This window comes from Scomber scombrus, chromosome 10 (assembly GCF_963691925.1).
Source record: "Scomber scombrus chromosome 10, fScoSco1.1, whole genome shotgun sequence".
Lineage (NCBI taxonomy): Eukaryota > Metazoa > Chordata > Actinopteri > Scombriformes > Scombridae > Scomber > Scomber scombrus.
Window position 1 is genome coordinate 11068331 of NC_084979.1, and position 27186 is coordinate 11095516.

A 27186-nucleotide genomic window follows, 5' to 3' on the forward strand; every position below is an offset into this window, starting at 1 on the left:
AACGGCACTGTCTCTTTTTAACCCCTGCGATCGACCACTGCGCACTCATCGCCTGCATTCTCTGGGCAGCAGACCGGACTTTTAACTCTTAACTCCTTTTAACAGGCGTGTGTGTGCGTGTGTGTGCTCTACTTCGGTGCATCGGCCAGATGGAGGACTACCATAAACCGGACCAGCAGACTGTGCAGGCGCTCAGGAACATCGCCATTCGGCTCCGGATCAACTCCATCAAGGCGACAACTGCAGCGGGCAGCGGGTAAGAGGCGGAGGAGAGAGAGATTAAACCGAGCTGCAGAGTATGACACACACAAACAAACAGTTACTGTCCTGGGTCAGTTACTGTGTGATTTATGCGCTTGGCTTTTTGAAGGACGCATTATTAAAAAAAAAAAAAAAAAAACATCCAATTTGTAAGACTATTTTCTGATGGACCCATAAGAGGACCAGTAAGCCACAGCAGGATGGGTTCATGAGATAGCAGATGCACAATATAAAAATCTTTGCGTCCTGTGTGGTGTGCGTAAAATGAATGACTTTTAAAATGCGTAAAAACAGTTCAGTGCCAACATACTTTGTGCGCGATTTACGCACTTCTCCAGTAAGGACGGCTGTTAGATTAAAGGGTCAGAGTTCAGTGTCTTGTCATTTTCGCATCTTGATTTCACTTTATGAGCTTTTTACAACTTTCTGCATTTAATCACCAGACTTGTTTGCTTTGCCCGACCGCGTCCTCAAATCATAAAACACTTAATATAATGTACGATTTGGAGGCTGGGTCACAGACTTCTGCAGGTGCGCCAGTGCTCTGCTCCCTCTCTAACATTTAACGTTATGTGATCGGTTATGTAACGGAGGAGGAGCACAGACCGGATCGGTGCATGCAGACCCATGCAGTGGTGCAGTTCACGGGGCGACGTGTTGTGAGGACGCACCGGAATGGAACCGGCGGACGCATGTGCAGCTTGTTACTGCAGCGTCAAACTAATAGATTTACATAGAAAAATACATCCGGTGAGACATTTCGGCATAACATCCATATTGAAAAACGCTCTGTAATGTATTTGAAGAGATAGAAAATAACAGATAACGATGGAAATAGATTGTAACGGCGGCTTCTGAGATCTATAGATAGACTCTTGTTCTTTAAACAATTAAGACATGCTTCTAGTGAGGAGCTGTATGAATGAGTGTCCCGGTTAAAGAGAAGCTGATTCCTATTCAGTCAAAAAATAACAGAAGAAATTCAAACATAAAAACCTTGAATAGATCTAAACTTTGTAGAACATACTTACTTAAAATTTCTATCCGAGGCTTCCCGTGAAGTATGAGGGATGACAGAGCGGAGGAGAGCATAATTTTACCATGTTATAGTTTCAAGATAACTCTGAAATACTCTGTTTATCTTTTTTATCAATAAAATGAGTCAGCAGGAGCATTTATGATCAGGTATTTTAGATGTTGGAAAGCTGGTGTTTACTGCAACATGGACAGAATAAACTGAGACTGTGACTGTTTACTTCATTTTATTAAAGGTCATTATTTTATCACAGCTGGCGTTTCAATGGCAGCATCCATAAATATGACATAGGTCACCTTTTCATCCTTTTATATGACCTCCTTCATCCCTCAGAAGTTTGTAATTATTCATCATCCTTTGCTGTTTTTACTTTTGCTATTATTTTTTTTTAATCATTGTTTGATCACATTTCACATTTCAGAATATTAAGGGAACCAGCCTTCATGCAGGAGGCCTGAGTGAGGTATTACTGGCATGTGGTTTGAAAATCAACAGAAGAATAACATGCAAGAGATAGGTTTTCATTATAACCTGCACACTGAATGATGTCTTTGTATACAATTATATGTGTGCATGAATGAATGAAAGGGAGAAACATCTTCCAAATGCATTTTCGTGTGTGTGTGTGTGTGTGTGTGTGTGTGTGTGTGTGTGTGTGTGTGTGTGTGTGTGTGTGTGTGTGTGTGTGTGTGTGTGTGTGTGTGTGTGTGTGTGTGTGTGTGTGTGTGTGTGTGTGTGTGTGTGTGTGTGTGTGTGTGTGTGTGTGTGTGTGTGTGTGTGTGTGTGTGTAAATATACTTACTGTGTGTTTGACCCTGACAAAGCCAATCAGACTCGAGCACCGTCTGCCTAACTCTGACTACAGATGGTGCGGCATGAATTAACCCACTACTACTACACTGCAGATCAGACTGTCAAACACTTCTGATTGCCACTGTTGTCTCATTTTATTTCTGGTTTTGCCTCCCCTCGCTGGATCTGTGTGTACAATTTGCTCTGGACACAATTATAAATTTGAAATAGAGGAGAAAGGAAGAAGATTTAATTTTTTATTTATTTAAATGTTGCATGCCTAATTTCTCTCTCACCGTCATTTCCTTGCAGTCATCCATCATCATGTTGCAGCGTGGCAGAAATCATGTCTGTGCTGTTCTTTCATTCCATGAAGTATCGACCCGAAGACCCCCGTAACTCCAACAACGACCGCTTCATCCTCTCCAAGGTAGCATGCACATCCAAATGTTATCCATGTTTGCAGTTTGTGCATGTGTGCAAGTAATTATCTATAGAAAGCTGCTCCGTATTTATTAGTTTGACACAAAATTCTGATTTAAGTCCTGTAGTTGATAGACTTTATGCTACCGGATTAACTGAGACATTAGCTCTGAAATAAGTTTCACACTTGGCTGAAATATTAATTTAAGTTGCCAAATGCCTTTAAGCAGACTGTTAAGTTATTAACAGTGCACTGATTGATTGTGAAATTCCTGAATATGTAGGTGTGTTTTTCCTGTGTGTCTGTGTGTGTGCCTTTGTTAACTTTTGTGGTTAAACAGAAAATTTCCTGTTGTGCCTCTGCACCTACACTGTATTTGTTCAGCTTAATTGACTTTTGCAGGCTAATTTTCACCCATGATTAACTTCTTCATAATTTGATGTCTTAAAGGCGCCAGTGGCAAATTCCACACTTCACTCTGCCAAATGTCATGCCTGACTTGAGGCATATACTGTACACCTGAGAATAAGAATGTTCCTTTTCTTTCTCACACATCTCATTTAACAAGGGAGCTCTTCGTTCCGTTTGTGCAGGAAAGGCCGGTTTTTACAAATGTCTTTCACTTATGTCTCCTCAGGGTCATGCAGCTCCAGTGCTGTATGCTGTGTGGGCGGAGACGGGCTACCTGAAGGAGAACGAGCTCCTCAACCTCCGCAAGGTTGACTCCATCCTGGAGGGACATCCTGTGCCGGTAAGGTTGCATTCAGACTTGCAGTAAGTTGTCAGTCTGATAACTGATGTATCCCAATATACCAACCTGTCTGCATTAAGAAAGCATAAAAAAAAATACTATTCTGTGTGTTGATTTAACAGATATGCTGTGAAAAGCATGCGATTGTGCAAATCAAGAATAAAGCAGTGGTCAGAGTCACAACCTAAATATCCTTTCTGATACATGTTGACAGCAGATCCCTTAGATTCTCTTGATATTTCCCACCAACTCAAACATCATATTGCAAACATTTTAAGCTTCTGGTTAAGGCTGACTTTGCCCCTCGACTCTTCCTGCATGTGACTGTCTGTCAGACTCTTGCTCATAGCTGACTTAGGCTCTGGGAAAACTTGGTGACAGCATCTAAGAATCTTAAAATATTAATATGACATCACTAAGTAAATGTACGTCACTGGATGTAGCCATACTGAAACCTTCAAATGTGCTGCCCTTCAAAACCTTCCTTAAAGCTGTGTAGGATAGTCTGATCATCTCTGCTAGAAACGGGTTGAATATAACTCACACTGCACTGTAAATTTATGTGCCTAGATATGTTAGTTCTTGTAATGAGAGATTATTTTCTTCTACTACCCCAAAAAAGGTAGTGAATGATTACTTAAGAACATGTTCACACACTACACATTATGTACATGTAGAGATAGCACGCACACAGATAACAGACATACTGTACAGAGGCAGAGACGTAGTGACAAAGATGTTCTTGTGTGACAGAGATGGTCCGTCCTTAGCTCCTTTCTCCTCTGCTCCAGACATTAATGACCCCATGTTCACAATAAGCCAGACGCTGACACACTGTTGGACACATACTGTACTGTTACTGTCCAAACAGTTTGACTGTATTTACTTGGACATTATGAAATTAAAAAGAATGAATACGCTGTATGTTTATGCTTAAATGATAATACTTGATCTATCGTGCAGTCTTCTCAACAAAAGGTATGTTGTGTGTGTTTGTGTATGTGTGCTAACAGAAGCAGCAGTTTGTGGATGTGGCCACTGGATCTCTGGGTCAGGGGCTGGGAGCTGCCTGTGGAATGGCCTACACTGGAAAGTATTTTGACAAGGCCAGGTACAGTACACAAAAACACACTCATACACACAAACTATCCTTTGAGAGGAAAAAGAGCATGACAACATGCACAAAGCACCACCATGGCTTAGCTGGCATCTATAGAGGGTATGAAATTATGCATGACAGACTGTACGCTACAGCGAGTTGTGCTGACATGTGACATTTCAACATGGAGCTTCGGATCAAACCCTCCCTGACAGGTGTTGTCTAAGTTGACATTTAGGCAGCCACCCTGAGAGCAGGAGAGCTGACCTCCGATCAGTTTTACCTTTAGATCAGGATGAATGAACGACCAGGAATCTGTGATCAGAAATAACTCCAGGAAGAGAGAAGTGGTTTTTAAAAAATCAGCAACGGGGATTATTTTGCCTCTTGTCAAAGGTGGAATTCAAATTTAGAGATTAATATTGCATCAATGCCATTTAAAAAAAAATTGAAAAACAGACCAGCTCCAAAATATTTACATCACAATAGACTGATGCACACCTCAGCTGAATGTTAGCGGAGTTGCATCGCTCTAACAGATCAGTCCACATGTGTCTCCTTTGTTCTAGCGTGATCTAGAAAGAGCCATGTGGCTTTCAGTGCCACAATAGAGAGCACGAGAGAGTTGCGTGGCCTGTAGTAGGACACATCACCCACTTTTTTTTTTTTACAGATATGATACTGAAGCAATTTGAGCAACATAGTTTGACATATTTTTGCTGTTAACAAAAAATAGGGAGACCGTGTCCGATGCAGTTTTGTTTTTTGCACACAGCAGATGCAGTGAAACAAGCGCTCAGGGAATGCCATACTTGCAGTCTGAGTTGGCTGCCCTCGATATTGCTCTCTCTGTGTCTCTGTCTATCTGTCTCTCTCTCTCTCGCTCTCTCTCTCTCACTGTCTGTCTCTCTGCATTCTGTGTGCAGTCAATTGTTTCTGCTCTAATAATCACACATGCGAGAGCACAATTCCTCCCTCAACTCTCCTTCCTCCTCGCTCTATCCCTTCATCTCCTTTCCAAAAGATGCCAAAATCCCTGGTGTCTGTTGCATCTCCGTACACACGGGTGATTAGGCGTGTAGGTTTTCCTTGCGATGCTCAGAGCAGCTTGTCAAGCTAATTCGATGCAGCACAACGGCTAAACACTCACTTAGAAGGCTGCATCGCTGGTTTTATAACAAAATTTGGGGTTAAAACTGCTGAATGGCAACTATATCACAGCATCCTAGATGCACACATAAACAGACACACTCCACCCAGCAGGATCACCTAAACAGTTTCTTCTGGAGTGCAGCAAGCATGAAAATGCAGGACCTTGATGAAGCGCTGTTCAGTAGGATAATGAAGAAATGCTAAATTTAAAAAAATTTAATCTTTGAGTATGTTACATTTTTATTTTTGATCAAACTGTAGCAGGAAACAAACATCCAAACTGGGTTGTTGTTTATTTAAAAAAAAAAAAAAAAAAAAAAAACGATTCATGCATGAACCTGTCAAATATGTTCATCAGCAGCACTGAGATGAGGCTGAATAACTCACACTGTTCATTACTACATGCTCGAGTGGGTCCGGTTCAATACTCCTCAGTAGTAAATATGAAGGATATGAGATTACTGGATGAAACATACACAGAGTTTCTCCTTGTGCTCGTTCACGCTTTGTAGCAAACCTGAAGAATAATTCAACCAGGGTATTGATTGCATGTTTCTTCCTCGTTGGTTTTGTGTTGGCAGGGTGTAATGGTGTGGGTGACACAAAGATTGGAAGGTGTGTGTGTGTATGTGTGTGCCAGTTGGACGGATTAGGGATGTATTAAAGGAGCGGTATTGTCTCGTCTTGATCTGTTTTTCTCAACCTTGCAAAGACACACACACATACACAGTCTGATCTTGTTAGTTAGTCTTGTTAGTCTTGATCTTGTTGTTTATCAGTATCAGCTTTGGCAGAATATCTTATAGTTGATCACACCCTGCAACTTTTACCACTGGTGCTGAGGAGAAGAATAAAAAAGATCGCTTCATAGTTTATTTTACAAAAATCTACAAAATGAGTTATCCACCCTTTGAAATAGGCAACAGCCGCTCTTATAACATCTTATTTTACACTTGCTAGTACAAATCTGACTAAAGTACCTTTCAGAAAAGTCAAGATAAAAGATGATCATTTTGCTTGAATGATGAACACAAGCTGGCAGTTTTTTCAGATTTTGCTCAGTGCATCTGATATCATCATTATGAAAGGGAGAGGACACCTTTAGGGTTTAGAGATCAGTGTAACTAATCTCACTTTCCTCCTCTCCCGCTTTTTCCTTCCAGTCTCAAATCTTTACCTCTTTTTTTCTCTCTCTCTCTCTCTCTCTCTCTCTCCCTCTCTCTCATCTCTCACTTTGTGGAATTCCTTCCCTTTTTTCTCTTCCTTCTCTTCTTTCTCTATTTTCTTTCGGTGCCGTGTGTGTTTTTTCTTTGCGCTCGGGGTTGGAATGCGTGGTATAATGCGGCATGTCTCGGCCTATCTTCCAGCTTTAATGAGAATGTGTCTATTTGACTGGAAAGCTGTCAGGAGTCATTACGCCACGGGAGCAACTAGTGAGGATGATCAGAGCGCAGCGGGGGCGGGGAGGGTGAAATGTGTGCGTGTATGTGAGTTTAGGTGTGAGGGTCAGCTGTCACACTGAACCCTATAGAAAGATGGGAGGATGTGCTGAGAGGAAAACGGAGCTGATATGGAAAATTACCTCTCTCCACTGTTTATTCATCTCTTTTTAAGAATCCATTCATCTGTCTAAACTCTGAATTTATTGAAAATATGAAATCTCCCTCTCTGTTTGAAGCTATCGGGTGTTCTGCCTGCTGGGTGATGGAGAGATGTCCGAGGGCTCGGTGTGGGAGGCTATGGCCTTCGCCTCCTACTACCAGCTGGACAACCTGGTGGCCATCTTGGACATCAACCGCCTGGGTCAGAGCGACCCGGCGCCCCTCCAGCACCACGTAGAGAAGTACCAGAGACGCTGCGAGGCCTTCGGGTGAGCAGGGGAAGTCAGAGGGTACAGGAGAGAGCACATGAGGTTTTTCAGAGAGTTGGCGGGGGAGGTGAAGGATCTAAAGTGTTTGTGCATCTTAAGAATTAAACTCCAGAAATGATGATAAATGAATCATATTGGGAAACATTTGGTGGTTTCAGATTCTCAAATGTGTTGCTCTGCATTGTCTGACATTTTATAGACTTTTTTCACCATGTGACTGTTTAAATGCAACTTTGTGCACACACATTGAACACCTCACTAAAGCCTCAGGACAGTGTCTACATAAAAGTGGAGATTACAAACCAAAAAGTGTTTTGTGATACAATAATATGATTTTTTTATGTCATCTTTCATCCAACACTTGAAGGTTATGAGTTGCGATGCTTATTATAACAGTACAAAGGATTTCAGTGCCATCACATGTAGGGTCAATGGTGATGACCTGCTAAAATTCCAGTGGGATTACTTCATAAAAAGGGGGGAGAGGGGTTATTCATTCAGGAGGCCCATAGCTCCTAGCAGCGCTCCTGTAGGACTACCTTTAAAGTTGGATTTTCTCTGTTTTCACAGCTGGCATGCCATCATTGTGGATGGACACAGTGTGGAGGAGCTGTGCAAGGTGCTGAGTCAGCCCCGCCACCAGCCACTCGCCATCATTGCCAAGACCATTAAGGGCAAGGGCATCCCAGGTACAATAATCAGTCACATACAGTGTGTGAGGTTTAAACATTAGTGCTATCCTGTAATATGTAAAGTTTTAGAAGAGTTATTTTGTTCTTCAGGAATCCCCAAATAGTGTATAAAGGATGCAAACTGCTAAAATGTGTCCCACAATCTCAAATTCTTAGTTCATTTTGTACCAAACAGTTTCATAACCAGACGTTAGGCATTTATTGCTAACCTGCTCCAAAACCCTGTTTGTAAGTGATGACTTTGTAAAACGGTGGCAACTGACTGGGAATAATAGTTCTGTCAGAAGTTTTCTTAACGGCCCCAGGGACCCACAGTCACTCCAGAGGGGCCCTTACTCACTGTAATCCTGACAGCGCTTTAGTGCTTTAGCTGCTTTAGCTGCTGCAGCTCCGTAATCCCTCAGAATGTGTAGGATACACTTCCAGCAACATCCCATTGTGCTCATGTTGTGATAACAGTGAGGGGGAGTGTGTGTGAGCGTGTGTGAGGGGGAGAAAGAGGGAGAGCAAAGAAATGTAAAGAGACAGTTGTTATAACAGCTAGGTAGAGGAGTATGTCTTTGTTTACATAAGATTGTTTCAGAAATGGTGAGTGTTGGTATAAGCCTACAGCCTCTTGACTCTAACCTTTGAACTATGAAGTGACTCACTGAAGTGGAAGATTGTTATATGTGACAGCATATTGCACATTATGCATGTGCACATGCATAATGTATGTAAGTACTATGAACATCAGGAGGGGGTTGGTTTATAGAGCATATGTACTTTATTTATTCTGTGTCATAATTTTCATCTAAACTTGATTAATACTACAAGTTCATACATGTAATCTTTGATGGCCCCATCAGATTCCCCATCTGTAATTTTAGTCCTGTGTTATGACATACAATGTGTGTGTTTCAGCTGCTGAGGATAAGATGGGCTGGCATGGTAAACCCCTGCCCAAAGACATGGCTGAGGGTGTGATCAAGGAGCTCCAGAGTCGTATCGTCAGTTGCAACAAGCGCCTCTACCCTGCTCCGCCCAATGAGGATGCGTCACCTGTCAGTCTGCGCAACATCCGTATGCCGAGCGCACCCAGCTACAAACCTGGAGACAAGGTAGACAAGCTGAGATGTCTTGAATAATCTTTAAAACTCAACCACATGGGTTTTAAATTCTATGAAATATTTGGGATAGCTCAACTTTTTTGGACAGAAAAGAATAAAACTTTAGCTCACCTGGAATATCTGGTGTTCATCAGCAAGTAATCTGTCTGTATTGAATTGCAATTAATTGACTAGTTGTCTTTTTGTCTCTCCGTAACCAGATTGCTACAAGGAAGGCGTACGGTATGGCTCTGGCCAAGCTGGGCCGTTACAACGATCATGTGGTGGCTCTGGATGGAGATACCAAGAACTCCACCTTCTCCGAGCTCTTCAAGAACGAACACCCCAACCGCTATGTGGAGTGCTACATCGCTGAGCAGAACATGGTACGAAAGAGACGTTAGTTCTCCAGTTAGAAAGCTAAAAAGGTTTTTGGACCAGCAAATAATATATGAAGATGAAGGGTCATATAAAAACATCAGGCGTGCTCAAAAAATCTTGTTCTCTTTACATACACAGCTTAAAAAATCCTGACAGTCAGGTCTAGTGTAATAACATCTGTGCAGGTTATTCTTTTGTACCCTGTAACCTGCAAACTTCTGATTCATCAATCTTAATGATGTTGCTAGTTGAGTATAGACTGTAATAACAGATGCTGTCATCAATCAGTACATAACAGAAGCTATTAAAACTCCCATATAAGAAAAAAACATTTTGGCATATTAAGAGTTTATCCACCAATCTGTAATCCTCTGTTGTTTCTTGGTGTTACTGCAGTCAAAAGTGGTTCTGTTGTCACATCATCCCCTGAGTAGTGTAACCTAACCACCCTCCAGTGCTCATCTTCTAGTTTTGGTAATATCAATATAATATAATATCATTATAGGGATTAAATAAAAAATCTGCAGCATCATGAATGAACATGAAGTAAAGTGTCATTATGTCCTTATACTCTGTGGGCTTTTCTGAGCCTTTTAATAACAGTGACCTCAACAGTCATTACATTAATTACAGATTAAACCCAGGTGCATGTGGTACTATGGGGATAGTTTAGTGTTTCAAATTATGAATGGTATTCATTTTGATACTTGCATTCTCAACATATTTTTAAGAATTGGATGGTTTTAACCCCTTGAATCACTAAATAATTTCTGTAGATGTTGAATGTATTGAGTGCTGCAGGTAAAACCAAGACTAAAGTCATTAGGCTGTGCTTGACCTAAATACTCATGTCAGTATGTCAATATGCTCACAGTGATAATGTTAGTTTGTTGATGTGTAGCACATATGTTTACCATGTTAACATAATAGTTTAGCATGTTAGCATGCAAACATTTGCTAAATAGCATTGAACACAAAGTACATCTCAGGCAGATATTCATTTTGTAGGTATTCGATCATACAAGTATTGGACAAATTTGGATTTTGACCTGTTGCTGATGTTAGATGAAAGGTTAAGAGATCATCAAAGTCATTGTCTGGGAATCAAATGTCATGGTAGTCTGTATGATAGTCCAAATTGATTTGGTCCAAATCTGCAGTATGGAGCTCAGACTCTCTCTGTCGTCTTCCTACAGGTGAGCGTGGCGATAGGTTGCGCCGTACGGGACCGTAATGTGGTGTTTGCCAGCACCTTCGCAACGTTCTTCTCCCGGGCCTACGACCAGCTGCGCATGGCGGCCATCTCTGAGAGCAACATCAACCTCTGCGGCTCCCACTGCGGTGTCTCCATCGGTCAGCACCCATCTCTCCTTCCACCAATTATAGCCAGAATGATTTAACCTTTGACCTTTCAGTGACATTCAGATTAGAGAGGGAAGACAAACATGATTTCATTGATTACAGATAAGGGTGATGAACATTTTTTGTTAGCATATACAGTAACTGTGATAGGGTTGGTGTAGTGTAGTGACCTTGTACGCAAGTCACTGTAAACGCTGTTATAACTCATAACAAATCACACACCGCTGTCAATGTACTATTCTTCCATTTTAAACCAATCACAGCATCAGTGACCTTTGTCCACTACACTGAAGTAGCTACATTCATTATGACATTTACTGTCACCCAGCGTTCCTTTCACTATTCTTAACCTCAGTTTGGCACAGGTCTGCTTTTAGATTTATTCAGCCCACTGACGGATTTAAAAAAAAAAAAAAAAAAACAAGTCAAACTCATATAATATTTTTTAAATGAGTGAATTGGTCAAATAAACTGAAAATTGTATTGTACATTGGTTTGTCACATGTTTTTGCTTTGTTAATATCACTGCAGTGGGTCGAACCTTTCCTTGATTTTACTTTCCCTGTATCCTAAACTTTTTTCCCCCATCTTCTCACCTTCTCTGTTATTGTGTTGTCCATCTCCCTCTCCTGGTATCAGCACTCCTTCCTCCCTTTCTTTTCCTCTCTCTGTGTCACGGAGGTGATGACAGAGCGGCCTGATTCTTTCACCTCCTCCTCCTCCTCCTTCCCTTTCACCTTCTCCTCCACCTCCTCAGGTACATTGCATGCCCACGTTTCCAGTCTGAATGCATGCCAGTCTACTAGAATACATTTTACAACCTACAGCAAACATGTGAGTGTTACTGTGCCTAACTTTTGTCTCTCGATGCTGCTGTGTGTGTGTATTCAGGAGAGGACGGGCCCTCTCAGATGGGTCTGGAGGATCTGGCCATCTTTAGAGCCATTCCCACGGCAACCGTCTTCTACCCGAGTGACGGTGTCTCCACTGAAAAGGCTGTGGAGCTCGCTGCCAACACAAAGGTACCTGTAATCACCTGTTATAAGAACTGAACAGTAGAGAGAGATATCCAATTTCCTCCTATTGCTCCAATTATAAATACAGATACATGTAGATTATTTCTGGTCTCTTCCAGGGTTTGTGTTTCATCCGAACAAGCCGCCCAGAGAACAACATCATCTACAACTGCAACGAGGACTTCCATGTCGGACAGGCTAAGGTTTGTTTTCCCCTTTTAATTCAATCATTATCACAATTTATTTATCTAAATAGACTGAATAGACTAGGTGCATGTTTTCTTTATGGAGTCCACATAAAAAGGTATCTTCCCTTCCCTCTCAGGTTGTGTACAAGACCAATGATGACCACGTGACTGTGATTGGAGCAGGAGTGACTCTCCATGAGGCTCTGGCTGCAGCTGAACAGCTAAAGAAAGGTACAGAGAAAGAGAGACAGACAGCAAGAAACCAAGTCATGTCAGCAGAAGAGACTGAACAATACACTCTGCTTTATGGCTACGACAAAGTGCAGTCTTTCATATGAAGCGGTTTTGATTGTTCACTGAGCATCCACCTTCCTTTCTCCTCCATCAGAGAGAATCAACATCCGTGTGATCGACCCGTTCACCATCAAACCTCTGGACTCTAAGACCATCATCGACAATGCCAAAGCAACCAGAGGACGCATCATCACAGTGGAGGACCACTACTATGAAGGTGAGGAGGCGGACAATGCTGCAAAAATTACAAAATATCTTCCACAACCACAACAAAAACATTATTTTCTTTTAACGTCAGAAACCTGAGCAAAGAACATACATCTGTTCAGCTGACTGGTAACATTTGTCACGTGTCCTTATCTTTTGTCTCTAATCCACCCTACAGACTCTCTAATACAGTAATACGCTTAAAAATTAATACTATAATAATTTAAAACCCGATTTGAGGAAGGCCTTGTCAGTGTGTTTTTGAAAGATCATCTTAAAACCAATTTATTTCCTGTGGTATGTTCTTAAAAAGCCAGAAATGCATGGTCAAGAATAAGATATTTACAAGGTTCATCTCCGTTCCCAAAAAAGATACATTATATTTCTCTATAATATTTGGACACGTTGAGGAGTATTAAATGTTGTTCTTCCGCTTAAATCTACAGAATGTTAAAATCATGTCCAGTCAAAATCAGGACAGTCACATCTGTGGGGAGTCCATGGTATTAGCGATTAGAGATTATTACGCAGCTGCTCGCATGTTTGTGCTGCTTATGTAGCAGTTCATGAATAAAAAGGCCCAGAGCAGCTAAGGACAAAGGTCTGTCTGCAGATAGAGATGCTCCGAGGAGGCTGGAGTCAGAGCGAGGAGAGAAGAAGAGCATGAGGATGAAGGGGACTGAAGTATGAGGATACTGTCTGTGGCAGAGAATTAGGGTGAAGGTTGTTGGTGTGAGGAGATGGAAGATATAGAAAAGGTGAAATGATAAAGAGAGTGTGGAGGGGGAAGGGAAGAGAGAGGGTAGAGGAGGAGGAGCTGGGAGAGCCTGTCAGGGTGTCTTAATTTCAGCTCTGGCCTTTGGGCTCTCGCTGACCTACATACAGTACCAGCATGACAAAAAAAACAAGCGCCCGAAATGTGCTTCCTCTCTCCCTCTTTCCCGTTGTATTGGTGTGTTTATGTTATTCCTTTCTCCATCTTTAGATTGTGACTGTTTACCATAATCAAAAAAAGAGGGCAGCACTGTTGTTTGGTCAGTGCCTTAGCACCTTTAGCTTCACACACACACACACACACACACACACACACACACACACAAATAAGTAATTGATTAGCACAAGTGAAAATGTAAGAGTTTGGTAAGTGTTGTGATATGTGCATATGTGCGTTGACATTCAAACTAAATAAAGGAAAGTTGTCCAACAACACAATATTTTTGGGAGCGCGTGAAGGATGTGATGAACAGATGGGTAAATGGAGAGTATAGTGCAACACAAAAATGTGTTTCTAATGTAACTTTTGACCGATTTACGATTATTATTTTTTTGTTTTGTTTTTGTCTTTGTTAAAATGATAGTGTTCAAGTTTTTACTGGACTACAGAAGTTCTCTATCAGAAATAACTTTTATTAACAGAAGCTAAGAGAAACTAATCCCGATATGTGTGTATGCAACTTGAACTCTGTATAAAGTATAAACTGCTGTGTACTAATGTCTACACTGCTGTTAATAATTTTTATTGTGCCCATCCTACATATTATTGCAGCGTTGAATAAGGTAAAACGTCAAAATATACAGTAAGTGACTCAAGATGTTAGTGTAACTTTTACAGACAGTTACAAAATATGTTTTTCCTATCTTTACTCTCCATAGTTACATTTTTTATTAGCAGTGAGTAGCTGCTTCATTCTCATAGTGTGTTGGTTTGTGGGATCACTGTGTCCTTCAGCAACACATACAGCATAAAGATTGTCAGTTTCAAATGTGCAAATGTATTTCTTTATACATTTCTGTCTAGAATTAACTTCTCTCTTACATTCACACATCTACATACCAGTTAATATATCAACCAAAGGGTGGGAAAATAATGACTTCCTAATTCTTCTCATTCCTAAACATTCATGTTCAGTCAATAAGAAATGTTTGAATGACAGTTTGTAGTGAGACGTTAAAAAAAGCGTGGGTGGTGAAAGTGAGAGAGGAGATGAGTGAGAAAGTCGAAGAAGGGCTGCAGCGGTCCTGTCAATCCACATCACATCACGGCAGAGCTCAATTGCCCATGGAGGTGTAAGGTATTTAAAATGACAGAGGGGTGGAGATCAAAGGAAGGAAGGTGGAAGATCTCAGATTAACTAAAACATCTAAATCTGAATTTCAGGAGAACATTTCTCTCAACTGTTTTTTTGACTGCTCTGTGTCTGTGATTCCACAGGTGGTCTAGGTGAGGCGGTGTGCTCAGCAGTAGTGAACGAGACCGGTTTCACCGTCAACCGCCTGGCCGTTTCCCAGGTGCCCCGTAGCGGCAAGCCCCAAGAGCTGCTCCGAATCTTTGGCATCGACCGTGACGCCATCTCTCAGGCAGTCCGCAAGATGCTCAGCAGCTCCGCCAACGCCAAGTAAGGATGCTGCAGCAGTGACAGCAGCCGCAACGACATGGTAAAGGACTCCGTGGTTGATCTCCATGGAGACAACAAACAAATAAACCAACACAGGAGGGGAGGCACTTCTGGCCCATGCACGCCCTCCTCCTCATAAAACAATCTATTAGTAATCATTTAAAAAAAATTAAAAGATAACTTTGTTCCCCTCTTTTAACTGTCATCGATGTGGTTTTGAACCCCCCCACCCCCCACCCCCACCCTCCCAAGATTTTTACCCCATCAGTTTGTGAGTTCAGTAAACACCCCCCCCTCCTTCACACACTTCCACCCCCTAAACCCTTTCCTACCTCTCAAAGAAAGTTCTGGTACTGCTGTAGTGTTTCATTATAAGCAGTGAACGTGGTTTGGAGTAAAGTGAATTCTTTTTTTATCATTTCTGTGGAACCCCTCTCACTTCTTTGGCGCAGCGTTGCGTACATCTGCACCCACGACTTTGTAAATCCCACCCCACTAGAGTCAGCAGGGTGTGGAGAAACTCTGGTTTGGTCTGTTTTTGAGCACTGACTGTTTTTAATCCTTTTGACCCTGACTTGGATGGGACAGCTTCACACCAATAAAGGGATGGTTTCTTCACAACACGTGTCTGAGGTCTTTCTTGGGGGTTGTGGTTGCATGAAGGGTTAAAGTACATCTTGATTGTACATCAAAATCTCTTTTTCTCACATCCTGGAAAGCAAGGAATTTAAAGTGCATAAAAATTTAACGAAGAAAGATTATTTTCCACCTAGCTGCCTTTTATATCAGGAAATTTTATAAAGTACAATCACTTATGTAGCCCATATGTAGCAACTTTTGACAAAAACCTCCTGTTTTCAGTCAAGCTATAGCTCTAGCAATGGCAACAAAGTTTATTTGGGAAGTCCATGACAATTAAATCTTGTAATAATCTTCACTAATTATGTATTTAATCTACATTTTCATATTTCATCCAGCAGGTCAAAATCAAAGAGTTTCAAAATTTAAGTTCATGTGGATACCTTAAAATTAAATATTAAAGACCAAAATTTCACCACTATGCTAACGCTATTTGTTAATATAAAGTTAACATTAACTTCATGTTAGTTTGCTCGCAGGTCCACTGTTATCAAGCTATTATGCTAACTGCATTACTGCTAACTTGTTGACGCTAATTGCAGTATTTCAAACTAACTGTGAAATTGATGTGACAAATTAGCCTGTTAGCTTAGTAACATGCAAAAGGTTACATGCTTAGGATGGTAACATGCTAATATTAGCTTGATTCAGCTTACGGATAACAGGGCAGGCAGTCTTTGTCATGTCAACTGGCATGTAGCAGTCACTATAGTGTGACCCATATGACCCATATGACATATGACTGGCACAGCTCAAACATCTGTTTGAGCTGTGCCAAACATTTCCAAAGATGTCATGAATTTATTTATTTAAGAATAGGCCCTTTATTCAAGAAAAGCACTGGTGTAAATAATGAAGTTGCTAATGGCTGGATGCCACCTAGCTGCTTCAGTTTCAGTCAACTGGCAATTGTGCATGCTGGCTCACGTCACCCTGTCATGGCCTATTAAGTACAACAGAGCCACCATTGTTATTAGTAACACCTGTGCTTCTGCTGTGTGTGAACAAGTCCTATAGTTTAAGGTTATTTGCAAATCATTTTAGATCATTTTGCACACTTAAAAGCATTAATATATATAATTTTTGCATAACAGTGGTCAATGTGGCCACATGTTAACCAAACAGGATGATGGAAAGTACTAAAACAGTATATAACAATGGCACAAGTAGATAAAAGGCATACATTCATCAAAATTACTCAGTACAATCTGCTATGTAGCTATAGCCTAATTGGTAACATTAAGTATACCAGCCCACTTAAGGTTGTAGCTGGGAAACCCTTCAGAGTATTGGATTAAGCAAAGGTGCCTTTTAATTATTTATTAGTTCCACATTTTGTAAGAGGGATCGTCTCTTTGTCATGTCCTGCCTGCACATCCAGCGTAGACTAAATCATAGACACCATCAGAATACGTTATTACCAACTTCTAAGTCAAAACATGTCTGGTTAACAGACTGAAGATTAAATAATGGGGGTTGACAGCATTTAGGCAATAGTGTGATGATAACACTTCTCCTGACTGGATGGTCAACAAGTCAGATACAGATCCTCCAACACTTTTGGAACTGATCAACTCCGAAATATAATGATTATATTATTATTAATCAAACATAATAACATATCTTCCAACCAAAACATCCCACAACTCCACTTCAGTCCTGACCTACCAGCTACACAAACAGTAACTACTGAGGTACAGTGCTCTGACTCCCTCATTATTGAGTCAAAGGAACACATAAGAAACCAGGTTTTAATACATATATACAAATTCATTTCATTGGCAGCTTGTTGTCAACAGTAAACAATAAAGACAGTATCAGCATCAATCAAAATGTATTTTTTCCTGCAGGACAAATAACTTATAAAGGAAAATAATAACTTGATTCAGTATGATTTATCTCCGAAAGATTTCTATTCAGGATCTGCAATCCTGAAGACTTTTTTTTAAAACCTATCTTTATCCAATCTTTAGGGACAGTTAGCATAAAACGACTTGCAGGTCATTCGACTTTATGTCCTTTTATGCAATCATGTACAGTTCTGTACATGGCTGAGCCCCACCTGCTGCAGTCTGTTGGTTAGGTTTAGGTTAAAGTGCCCTGATCACTGGTTGAAATCTGTAGGATCATACAAGCGCACAGCCACCATGTGCTGTGCATATTTTATGTGTGTCAATAATTGAAAGGCCTATTCAAAGATTCAGTCAGACTGCAGCATGTGTACAAGGGTGTGCAGAGGTGACGTCATGAAACTAATGTGTGTCTGATATTTGGGTCAATGACGTGACGCCTATATTTTCAGTCTAACTGCATTTTTTTCAGTTAGAAAAAGGTTTACATTGATAAAAAAAAAATACCATATATATATGTCCTACCTTTCCTTTATATGTAATCACTTTAACTTTTCAAAAACCACAAGTTATTAGTAATTTTTCTGTTATTTAAAGTGACAAAATATCATGTGGTGCGACCAATAATACCAATAACTGTATTAAATTCAGAGTAAAATATCACTTTTAATATTAATCACTGATACAGTATGCTTAACTGAATTGTATTTTTAAATTTTTTCAATCATTTTTAAGCAATTTAGAGGAAAAATAAGTCTTACATACATTTCAGAAGGCAACTGTGACATTATAGAACATAAATATGAGATTAATATTTACAAAAACTTAAAGGACATGCAAATAATTTGTTTCGAAACACTTAAATTCATTTATTTTAAGATAGATCATGGTCGCACCACATGACTTTTTTAAGGTCAGTTCTAATTCATCGAGATGGAAAAACACATAAAACACCTAATTTACTATTTTCATATGTATTTATGTGTACTCAACATTCTTAATGTTTGAATTACTGCAATAGATATTCCCATATTTATTATTTTTAAATAAATCCTTATACGTCATTGACCCATTTACCATATGGCATTTCAACTGTAACTTTAACTCAGATTTAGTCTTACTGGATTTTGCAGCTTGGCAAAATAACGAGATCCTCATGGAGGGTTGAGCAGTAAGCAATGATCTGGCACTATATTCATGCTTTAATTAAAATACATCCTAACTGATGCATTCTTCTGTTGCCAACATGAACGATAAAAAAAAAACTGAAACAAATGAGGAAACTTGAAAATGTTTGATTGTGATTCTGTAAACGTTATCAGTCATGCAGGTCATGGAATGAAAAAAAAAACTTAAACTGTAACACTGATTTTTGAAATTTTCAGATGGATTTTTGAAATGCTTTCAACTTAACACATTCATATCAACAAAAATGTGGTATCATTACATCAGCACATATACTGATATACGCTTTTATATTTGAATAAATAAGTGACTCATCCGTTTTAGTATTTAACTGATGATACTGATATAGGCAATAGGATTGAAATCTGGGTTTAGATGCAGACAAAAGCAGCTTTTATTGCTGATGATATTTACTTCAGCATTCAAAAGACACTCCTAAAGACCATGTGACTTTTTAAATGTGAACAGTAACTCCCCTGTCACTGAACACACACTGCATTCAAAGGAAAGCAGTTATTACATGTTTCTAAATGTGTAAAACAAGTTTGTGCAGAATCACAATGAGGTCCTCTTTGTTCTTACTGTACCTCACAGTCCTTTGTGCACTGCACTAACTGAACTCCAGCTGGTGAGAAGAGCCACAGAAGATTGGATGTGATATCCGGAATGACCTTTGACCCCGCTCCTATAGAGCAGCAGCAGCCTGTCTACTCCTTGAGGTGGACAGAGTGTGTCAGCTGTGTGTGTGAAGGAGAAAAGTAAAACAGACTGACAGATTGTGTGCACGCCTGTGTGTATGTCCACCGTTCACACGCTACAAGGTGCTGGGAGCGTAAGCAGACTGGGCGTTTCTATCCGTCCGCCGTCTAAGCATCTGTCTGCTTATCTGTCAATCTGTTGTATGGATTCTTCACCGCTAATGCATAGACACACATTATAGTACATATGAGCACATGTGGAGTGGCTCACACACCTCCTGCCAAACAACATTGCTGCTACTTCATCAGACATACTGTACATGCAAATTACACACAGCCTGTATATAACGATCAAATGATAATTATGCACTCAGCCATGTATACGTTAAAACACACAGTATCCAAACTGTCACAATCCCTCACCATTCACACAAGCCAGCACATGCTTCATCATAAAAGCAAATTTTATAGAGTGATGGGAGCTTAACATTTCTCTGTATGTGTGTGTGTGTGTGTGTGTGCGCGCGCACATGAATTTTGTCGCTTTCTCGTCATATGTAGGGCCAGACAGTGCTACAGGGTTCTACACTTCCTTCCACTTCATTGAGCCCCTGCCCCCTCGATATTGTACATATTGTACACGCAAACAAGTCCACCTCATGGCCATTTTCTCAGACACAAAGGAATATTGATGAGCATTGTCTAATGATATACCTTTAAAGGGTCAGTTCACCCAAATCACAAAAATATCTATATGCACTACACTTACACTAAAAACACTATGATAGACATCTCAGCATCAACATCATCAGTAACATTTACAGGAATAATGTCTCATTGTCCAGGATGATACAAAGACCTCCCTGAACACTCCGCATGGCTAGATACATTTTCTTTGTCATTTAGGTGAAATAATCCTATAATAAATGAAAGCTACGGAAGCAGCAAAAATGATTTTAAAGGGTTTTATTTTTCTTCTGTTGCTCATTTAAAGTGTTTTTTTGTAAAGAATAAAGTGATTCCACTTAAACATTATATTCAGGTTCTAAAAAAGTTCTGATACGATATAAATTCTTCTTACAACTTCAAATGACAGCTATAACAACTGAGGAAGACTGAGGAATTCTGACTTAAAGACATACTGGATACTTAAATGTAAACGCTTGAATGAGAAACTTCTCTCCCTCATTAAAAAAAGCACTTCAAGCATTGTAAGCAGGCATCAGGTATTCAGGAGGAAAATATAACTACACCTTATATGAGGCATATAACCTTAAAAACATTTATAAAAGCAAAGAGAATACATCATTTTAGGCTGAATGCTCTTTATAACCTATGTCAGAGGTGCAGCTACAGTCTTTTTGTGCAGAAACTGAGATTGGAGAATGATCTTCATCAGAAGCTCCATTTATATATTATGTTCCACTATTGGGCTGTGCTGTGTGAGATACATTGCTCCTCCCTCCACCTGTCACATCCAGTCAGTCAGTCAGTGCACCCCCCATGCCCCCTTTTATCTCCTGTACTCATCCCCGCAGTCCCCAATGAGCGCCATGAGTTCCCTAGAGCGGTGTGTCACTGCTTCGATGGCGGCGAGATCTTCCGCTGTGAGCTTCAGGTCAGGGCTGCAGCTACGTAGACTGTCGCTGATGTGCTGACCCGCCCCTGCGACACCTAGCCGACAGCCCACGATGACCCCTCCCACTGCAGGTCGGTCCAACACGAAACGCGTTGCCACACTGGCCACCGAGCAATCATGTCTCTTGGCAATTGTTTCCAAGGTGACAAGGAGGTCCTGGAAAAGTCTCCAGCCACCCCAAGTGTCGATCACGTTCTTGTACTTAGAGAGGGAGGCGGTGTAAAGCTCCGCCCTGGTGTTAGGCTCAGCCTTCCCCAGATAACGCTCTGTGAGCAGACCTCCAGCTGAGAGAGATGGAGGAGAGAAGGAGTTAAATGAGACGGGGCGGATGGAAAGAGGGCAAGAGGGGAAATATGGGATGGAGTGAACAGAGAAGGAGGAGGAGGAGGCGGCAGGGATAAAAGGATGGAGAAAGAGAACAGTTAAAATGGAGGAGGACAGAGAGGACGAAAAAAGGTAAAGTAAGTGAAGGTAAAGAGAAAACGAGTAAAGTAGGAGAAGTGGTGAGGGGAAAAAGAGGGCAGAGAGGGAAACCGTTGAGGTTAGCAGGAGGATGAGATGCAGGGATGGAGGGAGGAGAAGGTTGATATAAAGGGAGATGATGGAGAAAAGATGAGAGGGGGAGGGCAGATGAGAGAGGAGAGGATGTGTCGTCATGTCGGCTGACTCCATCTTAGAAGCCCACCATTTTACATCTTTACATCACGATGGTAAATGTAATACTTACTTCATAAAACATGAAGCTTTCCTTTGTGTAAGTGGAGTAACATTCATGTATAAGTAATGTACATGATATGATTATAATTCATATAAAGTGTTGTGTCTCACCCAGAGTGCCGTAAGTGAGCAGCTGAATGTTGTTATCCAGACAGAACTGCTCCATCTTTGCTGCCGGTCGCTGATCAATCAGAGAGTACTGAACCTGCCAGATGGACACATTAAATATGTTGTTAACACACACAAAGAGAGATGAAGAGAGAAATCGTGAGTGTGATGGAGCAGTGTGAAGAGGAATGTAGAGGGAAGTGTTACCTGGTTGCTGGAGATGCGGATGCCTTTGTTGGTGATCTCCTCCAGTCTCTGTGTGTCAAAGTTAGTGAGGGAGAGCTCCCCTGAAAACAGAAAACAAGACCAAACAGTTGGTGCCCTGATGTCTCCTCAGAATGAAAATAAAGGTGCTGGATCACAGGAGAGCATTAAGATGAACACGTCAACTTTCCTACTTTAGACAAACTGTACACCATCCAGAAAATGATCACATACAACTTTAAACATGTGTCATTATATATGTGGACTGAATTCTTCTAGAGTATGATAATCAAGATTAAAAATAAAATGATGTACTGGTCAATATACTTTTCAAATATATTTAATGCCTTTATTGAACAGAGAGAATTGAGAGAGATGACAGCAAATAATGGTTGAGAATAAGGGAATGACATGTAATAAAGATTCTGCCAGAATCAAACTACTGTGTTATGTGTCTTGACCAGTAGGCTACCAGGGAGCACACAACATAAGTTTTTCACACAGCCATTTAGGAAAGAATCTCTCTGATTATAATCTAAAATGTTAGATATAGAATAGAATAGAATAGATGAACTAAAAACGTAAGCAGAAAATAAACAGTGATGATTTAACTTACTGATTAATGGACTTCTTGTTTCAACACAATCAAACTTGGAATATGTAAAGAAACTCATGTACATTTTAAAATATTAATGTATTTCAATTTCTTTTTTCAATATCTGAATAGCCTGATACTACTGATATGTCTGTAATAAGTCAACACACTGCTAGGGCGTATGTGTGAGTGAGCTGAGCTGTCTTTTGTATGATGTTTATCTATACATGTTTACAGTGTGTGTACTGTGTATCACATTGTACGTACGTATGAGGCCCTCCTGCTGCAGGTCAGACAGGTGTCCCAGTGCGTCCAGGTATCTCTTGTCTCTGTAGTCCCACCAGTGGAACTGAACACAGTCCAGACTGTCCACCTGCATACGGGTCATGGAGCACTGCAGTGCCTTCTCCACTACCTGCACAGACACACACCTCAGCCCCTGTCTCATCTTTCAACAGTAAAACTGACTGTGGATCTTTAAAAAGAAAAAAGAAAAGGTCCAGACTCAAGCAGGTCTCTCACTGCACACATCAGCTCAAAAACAACCTGCCTGACAGTGTGTTTAACTGTGATTCTGACAAACCAAATGATTTAATTAAAAAAAGAAGTTACTTAAATCTGTTTGCACTAATACATTATAAAAGTAATGTACTAGTGGATTAAACACAAATACTGTGAACTGTGAGCAATTACAGTTCACAAAAAAAACATAGTTACTGAGTTTTCAGAATATTCATACTGTAGCATAGTGTGAAGGTCTAAGATCTCAAACAAAGAGCTCAAATCTCCAGAGGTGAAATGTAGCATTTCATTTTTTTAAGTAGACCAGTGTTCTTTATAAAGAGACGCACTGCTCTCTAGTGGATAACACCATCCTCACTGTTAAAAACATGGCAGACTGAGTGTGAGTGTCACTCCCGTTTGTCAGCTGCTCACCTTGCGGTCCATTGGTCCTGGTCTTGGCACATATTTAGTCAGACCCTGCAAAGCTGGCATGGCTCTTTCAGATGACTTGGACTTCAGCTACAGATCAGACAAACAGTCATAAACACTAAGAAGCACTTCAATTAAGCACTTGCAGTACTATCTGTTATTACCACAATTTGTTTTATACTGCAGCAAAAAATACTATGATGCAAATTATTTAAAAGGACGCAGGAGTTAAGAGGTGTTTGTTGATTATTTTACTGTAACGGTGACAAAGAGTCAAGAAAGCACAAGTAACGAAATAAATAGAGGTCAAAGTGAAAAGATGGTTTGGTGAGAGAAGAGCTCTCTGATTCTCAGCACATTATTCCAGGTGAACGGCCGAGACCACAGTCGATACCATTAGACTGTCACAACACATCAGCCACAAAGACTCTGATCTGAGCCCCACTAGGACCCGCGTGTAAGTGTGTATGTGTGTGTGTGTGCGTGTTAGTGGACTGTGAGAGCATTTCTTAATGTGTGTGTTGAGTATCTGCAGCTCTGTGGAGAACACAGACACTAACAACTGGATAGAAAATCAATATCCGGGCAGGACTTTGCTCACAGTAATATACAGTGTGAATGACAACTATATACAACTATATCACAGTTACCTCAATAAAACTGTATTAAGTAGGTATTATTGAAGAAAATGTCAAAATAATTGAATTTAGAACAGGTTTATGAAGCTTATTGGCTCTTTTCATTTCAGCATTATTCCCCAAAGTAATCCTGGGGGTCCTGTCACAGGCAACTACAAACCCAATAAAAAAAATTGAAATAATTTAATAAGTTAGGATAATTTTATTTTCGTACTTATGTCACATAATACATATGTATTGTATTTGTCAGGAAACAGAATAAGAAACTCCTTCAGTAGCCTGTTTCTCTTTGAGTTTCTCTTGTTCGCTATCTCTATTTCTTCCTTTGTCTCTTTTTTGTAATCTCACACACACACACACACACACACACACACACACACACACACACACACACACACACACACACACACACACACACACACACACACACACACACACACACACACACACACACACACACACACCATTGAGCACCAACTTCTTTCTACTGTAGTACATCAGCTCCCTCTTGTGTTTTAGTGGTCCAAATCAGTCAGCAACATCAGGCAGGATGTGGCTTTAAAACAGCGTTCTGGGGTTCTCTCATTTAATGCTTCTTGATTAAACTTTAAAGTGTGTTTAAAGAGAGTCCTGTAATATTGATTACTGAGAATAATGTTGCACATTTTTGATCAAGAATGTTACTTGACAACACAAGCTAGTAAGCTGAGTAGACAAAGAGAAATATCTGTCTTAATAACATTGCATGTGCATTTTTCTGTCCATCTATTATGTTTTATCAAGATTCTTAACATCACAGAAAATTATTTTGTAAAAGGGTGTAATACTGTAATTGTAATAAGTGTAATACTGGACTTATATAGCTTTCATCAAATGATGAGGCTGGATTAGTTTTAATTTCCTCACACACAAAAGTCTCTTATAATAGTATCATACGTTGAGATAAAAACTCACCAAACAGCATGTCAGACTGTGCATTTGTGATTAAATTAAGTGCTCATTTAATCACAGTTGCTTGCTTTAAAATGTGTGTGTGTGTGTGTACCTGGCTGTTGAACCTTCCAAATATTTCCTCAGCAGGCCCATAAATGTCTGCCATGTCAAATGTGGTCAGACCGGCATCTACATAGGTCTGCATGGCCTCGACTGGAGAGAGAGGAGGGGAAACAGCACAGTTCAGCTAAGTAACACATAGCTGGAAAGAGTAAGTATAAACAGTGCATATCAAAGATGATCTGTTGAAGTCTTTTTGCACAGTCACAATGTTACATTACTAACGTGCAGATAACTTGTAGTGTCAGATTTAATATAACTCTAAATACTTATTGTTCAAACATTTTCATTTGGACACAGCTTTACTGCACAGCCCTTGCAAAGTGAGGTTAAAGGAGACCTTGTACATATATTAATAGGTTTGTCTCCTTTATATACAAAGAAAAAAGTGATTGACTCATGAAACAGGGCTCCTTCCTTCCTTCGCCTCTTTAAAAGGCATGTTCTATATCATTAAATCTGTGTTTTCATAAATTGTCATTCATTCTGTTTATACACCAGCCTCCACAAATGGGCTAGAGATGTTATAGTTGCTGACAATTTATTAATAAACACTTCTATCTATCAACAACTTAATTACAGTGTAAACATCTGATTTAAAAACAAGTGACCCTGCTGCTGATTGGCTGTCCCTGACCAACCCAACCAATGACTTCGCCATCCTAGGAAAATTAAATTGCTTTCCTGGAGGGTTGAGGTTTACCTACTCCAGCCTTATCCACCGGACCGTGCGCCCCGGATACCTGCCACATCCCGGTCAGGACCCGGCAGATCTCCAGACCTCCGGACAGTTTCACCTTGGGCACCGTGGACATCCTGCTGTCAGGGCCGGGGAAGAAGCTGCTCCAGAAGCGGGCTACAGATCTAACAAGAGTTACAGAGTTACTTAGGCTGTAAAGCAATGCATATAGTTAAAGGACAAGCTAGTGTTCACATTATTTTCCTTGTCGCGTTGTTTTAGACAGCTGTCATAAACATTAAAAATTCCTACATCAATAAAAGTGACTTCACTTCGTGTTTCCTGAGTGGTGCTCGATGAGACGCCGCCAAAAGATTAAAGTTTCTGCAGCAGCGTTACGAAAACAAGTTACAAAAGATGTTTGCGTAAGTCCGTCACATGAGCCACGAGGATTTCAACCAATAGCTGAGCCTGTTTGACCGGAAATGAGTTGCTGCTTCTTCAGCTGGTTGGCTGGTGGTGACTGTCAACCAAAATCTAACCACTGGCTCCTCTCACAGCCTGAGACCCAGCATCTTAACAGAGGAAAATGAAATAACCTTTTTCTGAGTCTAAAACGGCCTTGATGACAATAATCTCAGTGTTTTGAGACTAAAGAGAAAACATGCAAGTCTTTCCTCTGAGTTTATGAAGAAATTAAAAATATTTGATGACCTCTAGAGCAACTTTGGAAGAGTGCAGACCTATTATAAAAATGTTTCTTTTACCTTTATTATTTACGTAATTTAAAGTATATATCTAATGTGTCTGCTCGTATGTTATGAGGTGTTAATTGTTATGGTGTCTGTGACTTGAGGTTTGCGAATGAATCCTTTTCAATTAAAAAAAAAAAAAAAAAGTTTTGAGAGGGAAAAAAAAGCTTGGCTGTTGGTTACCTGCACCCCGAAAGCTGTTACTAAGCCTAAAATAAATGTAAATAAAGGAAACCAGGAGCAGTGAAGTCACTTCAGAGAATATAACGATGACACAGAGAACTCATATAAAACAATCTTTACTTTTCAGTTACATTCCCCACATATCTCCATAAGGTTATTTCACACAGACATAGAACGGAGCGATCGTTTACATTATTAATAACACCTGTGACCATCAGTCACAATGTCTGCTGTGAAAAACCTCCTGTCGTAGAGCAATCCCTCCAGACAACTTGCTGCAGCAGTCTCATTTTACATCGCTTATC

The 27186-nt window shown here is 40.3% G+C and overlaps 3 protein-coding genes across 3 annotated transcripts in view; 1 reads left to right on the forward strand and 2 right to left on the reverse strand.

The window, feature by feature from the left end:
- The first annotated feature begins 3 nt into the window (after positions 1-3).
- LOC133987915 (transketolase-like) lies at positions 4-15629 on the forward strand. Its single transcript, XM_062427400.1, has 14 exons — positions 4-256; positions 2401-2518; positions 3150-3263; positions 4277-4374; positions 7193-7384; positions 7955-8073; positions 8980-9176; positions 9386-9550; positions 10742-10898; positions 11799-11929; positions 12043-12126; positions 12249-12342; positions 12500-12622; positions 14825-15629. The coding sequence occupies exons 1-14, from the start codon at positions 150-152 to the stop codon at positions 15010-15012; spliced, it is 1887 nt and encodes a 628-aa protein (XP_062283384.1). The 5' UTR covers positions 4-149; the 3' UTR covers positions 15013-15629.
- A 5264-nt stretch (positions 15630-20893) lies between these two features.
- On the reverse strand, positions 20894-26339 carry LOC133987615 (uncharacterized). Its single transcript, XM_062427051.1, has 8 exons — positions 26259-26339; positions 25971-26131; positions 25260-25360; positions 23580-23666; positions 22911-23058; positions 22052-22131; positions 21848-21941; positions 20894-21303 (listed from the first exon to the last, which is right to left on the reverse strand). The coding sequence occupies exons 2-8, from the start codon at positions 26080-26082 to the stop codon at positions 20894-20896; spliced, it is 1032 nt and encodes a 343-aa protein (XP_062283035.1). The 5' UTR covers positions 26083-26131; positions 26259-26339.
- A 672-nt stretch (positions 26340-27011) lies between these two features.
- Positions 27012-27186, reverse strand: part of nsun5 (NOP2/Sun RNA methyltransferase 5) — a gene marked incomplete in the record, with an annotated part of 3113 nt that continues 2938 nt past the window's right edge. Inside the window, 1 exon segment of the mRNA XM_062427050.1 lies at positions 27012-27186. Coding sequence (XP_062283034.1) covers positions 27185-27186 — 2 coding nt within the window.

Bases quoted from the DNA above. Each gene is read 5' to 3' on its own strand.
- LOC133987915 (XM_062427400.1), top strand. From the start codon at position 150: ATGGAGGACTACCATAAACCGGACCAGCAGACTGTGCAGGCGCTCAGG. The intron at 12,127-12,248 runs GTTTGTTTTCCC...CTTCCCTCTCAG, and splicing joins TCCATGTCGGACAGGCTAAG to GTTGTGTACAAGACCAATGA. The intron at 12,343-12,499 runs GTACAGAGAAAG...CTCCTCCATCAG, and splicing joins AGCTGAACAGCTAAAGAAAG to AGAGAATCAACATCCGTGTG.
- LOC133987615 (XM_062427051.1), bottom strand. From the start codon at position 26,082: ATGTCCACGGTGCCCAAGGTGAAACTGTCCGGAGGTCTGGAGATCTGC. The intron at 23,667-25,259 runs GTACACACACAC...TCTGATCTGTAG, and splicing joins TTGGAAGGTTCAACAGCCAG to CTGAAGTCCAAGTCATCTGA. The intron at 21,304-21,847 runs GTGAGACACAAC...CATCTCTCTCAG, and splicing joins GCTCACTTACGGCACTCTGG to CTGGAGGTCTGCTCACAGAG.